Source organism: Arachis ipaensis, chromosome B03, assembly GCF_000816755.2.
Source record: "Arachis ipaensis cultivar K30076 chromosome B03, Araip1.1, whole genome shotgun sequence".
NCBI lineage: Eukaryota > Viridiplantae > Streptophyta > Magnoliopsida > Fabales > Fabaceae > Arachis > Arachis ipaensis.
Window position 1 is genome coordinate 122,764,848 of NC_029787.2, and position 8,884 is coordinate 122,773,731.

Here is an 8,884-nt window from a genome sequence, read left to right on the forward strand (position 1 = left end):
TTCACAGATTTACGCTCCATACACTCCGTTGCGTTCTTCGTATACATTCCTCACTTCTCTTCTCATCTCCAGGTAAAATTCCCCTCTTCAATTTGTTATTATTGTGTCCGCGCGCCATGTGAGTAGATTAGGGTTTCGGTTTCTAATCTGGTTCATTTTTTTGTCTGTTCGAGGAGGCTAGAATTCTGAACTAGTATCGTGCCTTGATTTGCTTATTATTCTTCTATTGCATTCTAAATACGGTGCTGAAATGCTTTGATTTGGTATTATTAAGGTTACGGTTTTGATACGGTTGTTTAGCCGGAAGCTGGATTATTTGTGGAAAATCATGTGCGTTTGTGTTGTCGGAAAACATAGGAAAATGTTTGTCTTTTAGCAGATTATTCGTTGTTTCTCTCTATTTCAAAATATGAGGACAGTCTTCCATGGAAACCGAGACTTATCTGAACTGTTCGGCTAGTTTTAACAGAATGCTCTCTTGCAAAGATAATCATTGAAGTTTTTGTGGGGTCTGACAGCTAGATGTGTTTCAAATGTGGTTATGAAATTGACGATAATGACTATTGGATAACCGAATCTTCTAGGAACATAACTTTTTCTTGGTTTATTTATTCTTTGTTGTTAAATTTTACATTTTTTTCCTCATTAGGGTAGTGATATTTTATATATCTAACTTGGCTTCATCTTTCTTTTTAACAGGCCTACTTTGTTGACATTTCTGGAAGAATTAAGATCAATGGCATCTTCCTTAGACATGTCACTTGATGATAGAATAAAGAACAGGAGTAACAGAGGGAGAGCTAGAGGACGTGGTAGAGCCCGTTCTGGCCGTGGAGCAAGCGGGACTCTTGGTGGTGGGAGAATGAATGGTACTGTTAATGGTAGAAGAATGATGACTGGTGCTGTTAGTGCTGGAAGAATGACTGGTGCTGGTCGCAGAGGTCCTCTAATGGTTAATGCTCGGCCATCGTCTTATGCTATCGCCAAGGCAAGCTCAAAAACATGGACCCTTATACATGTGCTTGAGATTCTGAATACTATTAAAACTAATTATGAGAGGATTCTGCAATATAGAAACTCAAAACCAAGAGGAACTCCTACTTAGTATATGATCCATGGAGAAGCTCATGCTCGATCATTTTGCATCATCAATGCTCTTGTCATAGTACCATGTTACAATTAATATGCACCTAAGAGTTGTTTTTGCTTTTGATTTTGGGGGCTTTGCTACGATCTCTGATGTGTGCAGGAGTTCTTTGGTTATTCCTGGCATATTATGTGAATGAACTTCATTAGTTGAATTTCAAAATGGAGTTCTTACCTGTAGCACAAAAATGATATAAACTATAAGCGGGGCTAAATTCTCTAAACCATGCTAATCCATTTCATTTAGATGAGATGATTAAATGTTTGCTTGGTATCTATGGACTGTTTTGGTGGATCCTACTGCTAAGTTGGTGATGCAAGAGTTCAGTTTACTTCCCAATTTCATGGTATTTTGCAAAAGGAGCTTTTCGCTTAACATCAGAACTGGAGTTCTCAGTTGTAGCGTAGCACCAGTTTGTATGCAGTGGGTTGAATTGTTACTCCCCGTTTACTGTCTTTTTACCTAGAAAATTCTTGAGTATGGGTATGTTTTTTGAATACTTTGCCATGGGCAGATCCACTTCATGAACAACATGTTTTGTTTATTTTCTGGGGATTATCCTGCTCTGACTAATCTTGAAGAATGGTGAATGTCTTTTTTGTGGTCATAATCTGATGTGTTCTTATGCCACTCTGGAATGTGTTCTCTTTGCTTTGGCCAGTCGATTCGCAGAGCCAGGCCTTTTCCATGGCAGCATGATTTATTTGAAGATAGTCTTCGAGCTGCTGGCATACAAGGAATTGAAGTTGGCACCAAGTTGTATGTGTCGAACTTGGACCATGGAGTAACCAATGAAGACATAAGGGTACATATTGCATCATATCGTATCATATCATAAGCTCCCTTAGCCTCTATTTCTAGCCAATTTCTCTGGACATCCACTTGAAACTTGATTTGCAACTCAGGAACTTTTTGCCGAGCTTGGAGAGTTGAAGCGCTATGCTGTTCATTATGACAAAAATGGTCATCAAAGTGTAAGCATCAGATTTTTCATTTTAAAAGTTGATACTGTTTTTTTTCCCTTTTGTTCCATTCTATTTGTTGGGCATTTGGGAATGGGTTACAATATACAAAATGTGACATCTTTTCTTTCCCAGTTTAACTATGCAATAACATGGTTTGCCATTTCTTTTGAAGTTCAACAATGTTGTATAAATTTGATTGCATGCCTTTATTTGGTAATCTATCTCATTGAAAAACGGAGAAGTATATACCTTAACACATCCAGAAGAATTGAAGTTACGTAGGCTGCTAAATTAATTTCTTAAGAACTTGTGGATTGACAAAATACAGTTCTCGATTCATTTGTTCCAAATTGGAAGCCTTGAGGTTGCCGAATGCTAACAGATTTCGAAGTCTAATCTCTGCAAAATGAGTTTTAGAATGTAGTAGCATTTTGGAAGTTCTCATTTATCTTTTTCTTTACAGGGTTCTGCAGAAGTTGTTTATACTAGAAGAAGTGATGCATTTGCTGCTCTTAAACGATATAACAATGTGCTTTTGGATGGAAAACCTATGAAGATCGAGATTGTTGGTGCCAATGCAGAGTTACCTGTAACGGCTCGTGTGAATGTCACTGGAGTTAATGGGCAGAGGAAACGGACTGTTGTGATGGCGTAAGTTACATTAATTAGCAATAGAGGTGTTTGACACATCTATATGGCCATGTCCATGTCTCTGCATCTTTTGTGTAATCAACTAATGATGCCTTTCTCATTCTGGAATTGTGAAAAATGTCAATTACTATTTCAACCCTTGATATCGCTATCCTTCAAACATATAAGCCTATATCTTTCCGTGTTGATGGAAAAGTAAGTACTACTTCAAATTGTGAGCTGATGTTAAGAGTGTTTGCAGGCCAAGAGGAGGGCGAGGTGGAGGTCCTGCTGTCCCTAATCGTGGTGCTGGCATTGGTGCTGGGTAAGTCTGTTAGATTGGCAATTGCACTATGTTGATATTACTATGATTTCTCAATGGCATGTGTGTATGAACTTCATAGGCATTATATTTATCTTTTACTACCATTGTCAAAGCAAAGTTAGGTATTGCTTTTGATCTAACTTGGTCTCTAAACCTTCAGTTTACAATTAAATGTAGATGGGATGTTTATGATAGTTTTATTTTGATGTTTTTGCCACAGATGTTAATATCTGTTGGGTTTATTATTTACTTGTTCATTTTCTCGAGTTTGGAGAAGAAGCTTGTGTTAGATTTTCTTTATTCTCTGATCATATGATACTGCATAGTGAAGGCGTGTATTTGATAACGGATGGCCTTTTGATATGCAATCATATCAGCAAAAAGTACCTCGCTATATTTTCCTTTTTCCATAATCCAATTTTGACTTGTTTAAATTTTGTTCAAGCTTATTATATTAGCTACTGAATACCTTGTTTCTATTGGTTTACTATATTACAGTTGGGGACATCGTGGCGGCCCCCCAAGGAGTGGGAATGGACGAGGTCGAGGTCGGGGGCGTGGCAGGGCCGGCGTCCGAGGTCGTGGGAAAAAGGATGCAGTTGAGAAGTCAGCCGAGCAACTTGATAAAGAATTGGAGAACTATCATGCTGATGCCATGCAGTTCTGAGGAAGCAGTGATATTAACTTCGTAGTACCGGTTAATATTTGCCATGTAGTATGTCCTTGTACAAAATCAGTAGTCTGCCGTTATTATATATCCTACACTGCTATGAGATGCCTACTTGTTTTGCGACATTATCTCGTTAGAGGCTGAATGACTTTTAAAAGTTGTTGGATGATATTTTTCCTGCCCATTTTTATTATTGGTGTAAATTGCAATTGCTTGCTAGAGCTTAAGGTAGTGTTTATTTCGAAAGATTGGAATTGAGACTGGTGATTAAAACTCATTATTGTGTTTAGTGGTAAAAAACTAGAATTAAAATTTTAATTTTGAAACAATTCCAGGGTTTTCAGTATTGAAGTAGGAACATATGGGATTGAAATTTCTAAATATGGGGATTGAAATTTTAACATTTTTTTAATAGTTAAAAGGTATTTTAGTAAATATTTTTATTTTATTTTTATATATCTTTTGAATTAAATAGATATTAAGACATAATTCAATGTTGTATACATCAAATATAATATAGAGATTTTTAGTTTCATTTTTCTAATTTCTGTTTCTGTTTGAATCGCTTTTTCAATCTTAGTCCAAGAGTGTTGGTCGGTCCTTAATCCCTTAAACCATGTTTGCATCGAGTGCCTCTTCTATCTATCAATGTAGACATTTTCAATTTTATGGACGCCAAAAATGTACTTGTAGGTCTTCGTTAAATGCTGTCGCTATTAAACTACAATAATAACCATTTCGGGGATACACAAACATAGTAGAAACTAGAAAGATACCTATATGCATATTGGATAGTTCGAGTGTTTTGAGATATTGCTTTCGACTGTGGTTGTAGTAAAGTGTCGATGTCGAGTTATATTTACTTCTCATTTTCATGGTCACCAACTTTTAACTGGGTGCAGCCTAGATATTGTTAAACTTATCCAAGCAAGAATTTTGAAATTGAAGGACTACGGAATGAAACTTTTATTATGAAGAATGCACTGATAAACTGTTATTATGTGCGCGACGAGTTGGCGCAGCTCCAAACTTATCTACATCTTGTTTACGCAATACTCACAAAATTCAATTTAGTTTCAAAATTGCACAGTTAAATTTAATTACTTCTAAAGAATAATTGATCGTATTTTTAATTGTACAAGTAACCAGATTTCCTGCCCAATGCCATTAGAAGTTACTTATTCTCATAGGATATAGCATTAGTATATACAGATAAATTTGGTACTTTTATGGTTTTAGTCATACAAAATTTTAATAAACCATTTTCTTCAGAGTATCTAGCAGATCATGCATCCCACTATGTTCAGACACCTTTTGTGTGTTCGGTTCATCCAAAATTAGAAAGGTTTGAAAAAGATTGATCGATATACGTTTCCTTCACAGTTTTAACATTTATTTCATGATCAAAACATTGGATTTTGAGACAGCACTTGCCGTCATATTATATTAATCTTAATAATACAAATAATTTCTCGTAACGCTGTACACACCATCATTTTACCTTTTACATTATACAAACACTGAATTATCTAAAAATACCAAAAAGCGGTTGAAAAAAAAAAAGAAATTCTCACCTAGAAGATGTTATTGTGGCAAATTTGCAACATCTTCTGACTCATTCTTCTTCTTTAATAGCTTTTGGACAACATCATCCCAGTTTGGTCTTCCACCACTTGTTCTTGATTCAGAACTTGAGGCTTCTTTCCCGTCACTGGTGCTACCTGTCTCGGCTTCATTGTGTTCACCCGGTTCATTCTCTGCAGCATCCACTGCATGGGGTACATTCAAGCTAACAGCTCTTTCCAAAGCATTCCTATGTTCTTTCTCTATGGTCTGCAATCTCTCGAACTTTTGCACCGATGGAGGGACTATCACGGTTTCGGTACTATGTTCCTTCATTTGCTGGAAGAGAAAACCAAAAATACTTCACTTTTATTGACAGCATATCGCACGCAAATGTAACTAACTAATAGATCAACACAAACAGCAAATGGTGCTCTCACACTAAATTTCCTTACTTGTAAAGCTTTCTCTGCCTCCCTTTCGATCCAAATAATTCCATGATCTGATGTTGCATTGCAGGATAAGACGATATGCTCAAATCTTCCATCAACAGGAATGGCAGTTCTCACTTCAGGAGGAAATCTCCCACATCTGTGTTTACCAAGAAATTAGGAATTATATTACAATATATTATCAAATAAATGGTCAAATTCGTACCTAAAAGATCATTTGTTCTTCAAATTGGTCCCGTAAGAATTTTTTTAATCAAATTCATCCTTCAAAAATTTTAGACTAGTTTGGTAAAGTTTTTACTTTTTAAAAGTAGCTTATAAAAGCTAACTTTTAAAAGATGGCTTTTTAAAAGTTGTAGCATTTATGTTTGGTAAATCAAATTAAAAATTATTTTTAATAATCACAAGCAACAATAATTGCATTTGGTAAAATAGCTTTTAAAATTTAAAAATACTATAATAGACAAAAATGCAAGCATTAAATTTGAAAATTAATTAACATATGAGGTTATATTAGACTTTTAAATTTTGAAAAGCACAAGCCAACTTTGAAAAGCTCTATCTTAAGGTGCTTTCAAAAGTACTCCGATCTTTTAAAAGCTACAAGCACAAGCACATGATCTTTTTTATTTACCAAACACAAAATGAGGAGCTTGAGCTTTTAAAAAGCACAAGCACCTCTTCGAAAAGCTTTACCAAACTAAGCTTAAGTTAATCGCATTAGTCTTTCTGTCACTTTCTTTGTTGATGGTGTCAAAATTGCTAATGTAGCACGTTAAGTGACATTACAACACACCTAAGAGTCTTAATTGATTATTAACATAATAAGTTTATTTTTATTTTTTTGGTTACTAACATAATAAGTTTATGAAATTGATTAAATCAAAATCTAATTGTCTAATTGAGGAGAAAACTTGAGGCATTAGAATCTCTTAATTTAGGATTGATTTGATCTAATTTCATAAATTTACCATGTTAACCACCAATTAGGACTACTAGGTGTGTGTTGCAATGTCACATAACGTGCCACATCAGCAAATTCTAATGTGATTAGCAATAAAAGTGACAGAAGGACTAACATGAGTAATTTAAAATCTTTGAAGGGCGAAGTTGATTAAAAAAATCTTTTGAAAACTAATTTGGAGAATGAGTGATATTTCATACACTAATTTGATTATTTACTCATATATTATCTATAGCAACAATTCAGGATGATATTGAACACTCACTTTATGATCTATCGCAAATTGTCTACATTACTACAATTGGGTAAAGTAACACAAATTCTAAACAAACTCCTCAATCATAAACCAAGATTTTCTATAATTCTATTATTGTTTTTGAAGTATTTTTCTAGGTAGGTAGAACCCAAAAAATATTAACAAAAAACAAAATCACTCAATGTTGTGTTGTTACTATATCTGATTAACACTACATCCTTGCGGTATATATTCCTTACTACAATCAAAACGAGACTACTTTACCAAGGGAGAAGAAAGGGAAATTCCCACAATATTTAGGAATATTGGAAGTTTACTATAAACAAGAGTGTATGGAAGTGAATACCTGCAAAATTTTCTCTCAACAATATGGTACATTCGTCCAGGTGCATAAAGTCTCCTTGGATCTCTAAGCTTTCTATCGTCTGGTATGAAGGTGTCCCTCAAGCAAACCAAGAATAATAAGCAGGGCAAGCTGTTTAAATCATCAAGGCCTGGTGTAAGAGATCATTGTGATAATTTACTCCACTCAACAAAGATTAAAAATATGAATGGAGAACAAATCACATGCACTTGAAAGTTGAAAACAATAGTGCTCCCACATTGCCGTTATACGATGAAGGACATTACTAACCAGAATATGGATTTGAATATATCTTCCAATGGAGTGGCCGTTCTTGGCAAGAAATCGTCCTGAAGAAGAATAAAAGCAACTATAATTAGAATCAACATTGTCAATGATCAGAAAGTTGAATAAGCAATTAAATGAGCATCTTTTCAATTCCATTGAGATTAGTAACAAAAAGCTTGTTGATATAGAATATCTTCCTCGCCAGATTAACATACAAACACAAATTCTAGCTTTAGAATAAACAAAGTAATGCCATATAATAATTTGTCTTCAAGAATTGTCATGATTGTGACACACTAGCACTATATTAGCAGGAACACAAGCAGGAGTATCGAATAGAATTTGATTTGTTACCTGCAGCACAACAGAGTGTATGACATTGGCATACTTGACAGCCAAATTGAGTGACATACACCTTGCAGGAGCAATGGCATAGCACCGAATCTTCTCCTTTGGTATCCCTCCCAACCTCTCCCTATGATTCACCACCAGTATAGTCAGCAACGACACAACCCCGGAACCAAGGGAGTGCCCCACGAATACCATATCATAGCTGCAACCATTATCCACCCACAACTTCTTGAGGGTCTCTGATTCCTGGTTCAGCAACCAAACCGCCGACTTCAGCAAACCATGGTGAACATACCCGCCATCAAACATCTGTAACATATTTGGTAAGTGGTAAACACTATCAAGGTTTTATACAATAGCTACATTCATCCTGAATAAAAAAGGGTCCAAGTTTCCAACAATTAAGGCCAAGGCATATAAAAATATTCATCATAGTTATAATAATTCAGCATGTCCTTTAATAGATTATGAGTCCTTATAGGCAGATTCAAATAAAACAATTTTTCTTTGTTTTAATCAAAACCAAACATAGGCAATTCAAACCTCTCGTACCTAGCTCAGCCCCCAGCCAGCTGATTTACGCGCTCGTTAGTAATCTATACCTAATATGAACAGTTTTTCTTCTTATTATTAGAAGGGACGTTGATTAATTAATTCATAACAAAGTTTGAGCATTAGTTTTCTTATAGTTGCAAGCAATATTAGTATATTACTATGTTGAATAAATAAATGTTATTCCAAAATCCAAATACAAACCTGCTTCCCAAGGCGGTTATCCAAAAGGAGCTTGTAGTCGCTCTCTTTGGCGAGGTTGAGGCCGCGGACGGCGAGCACGATCTGGCGGTGCTGGTGGTCGGCGTATATGAGATACGGCGGCACGCGGCCTTGGGTTTCAGAGTGGCCGACACGCTTGACGACGCAATCGGGGTC

At 35.6% G+C, this 8,884-nt stretch overlaps 2 protein-coding genes across 2 annotated transcripts in view; one reads left to right on the top strand and one right to left on the bottom strand.

Moving 5' to 3' along the window:
- Nucleotides 1-3,956, top strand: LOC107631256 (THO complex subunit 4D; the record flags this gene model as incomplete). The annotated part of the gene is given in 7 exon segments (XM_016334640.2): nt 1-72; nt 700-988; nt 1,809-1,952; nt 2,053-2,121; nt 2,576-2,763; nt 3,005-3,067; nt 3,566-3,956. Coding segments are annotated over 6 exon segments (885 nt in total). The 3' UTR covers nt 3,735-3,956.
- LOC107633743 overlaps nt 5,105-8,884 on the bottom strand; it is a 4,365-nt gene continuing 585 nt past the window's right edge. The window contains exons 1-6 of the mRNA XM_021119562.1: nt 8,711-8,884; nt 7,958-8,263; nt 7,607-7,665; nt 7,319-7,447; nt 5,756-5,891; nt 5,105-5,639 (exon numbers count right to left, since the gene is read on the bottom strand). The exon at nt 8,711-8,884 is cut by the window's right edge and continues 585 nt beyond it. Coding sequence (XP_020975221.1) covers nt 5,322-5,639; nt 5,756-5,891; nt 7,319-7,447; nt 7,607-7,665; nt 7,958-8,263; nt 8,711-8,884 — 1,122 coding nt within the window. The 3' untranslated portion in view covers nt 5,105-5,321. The remainder of the gene's footprint in view (nt 5,640-5,755; nt 5,892-7,318; nt 7,448-7,606; nt 7,666-7,957; nt 8,264-8,710) is intronic.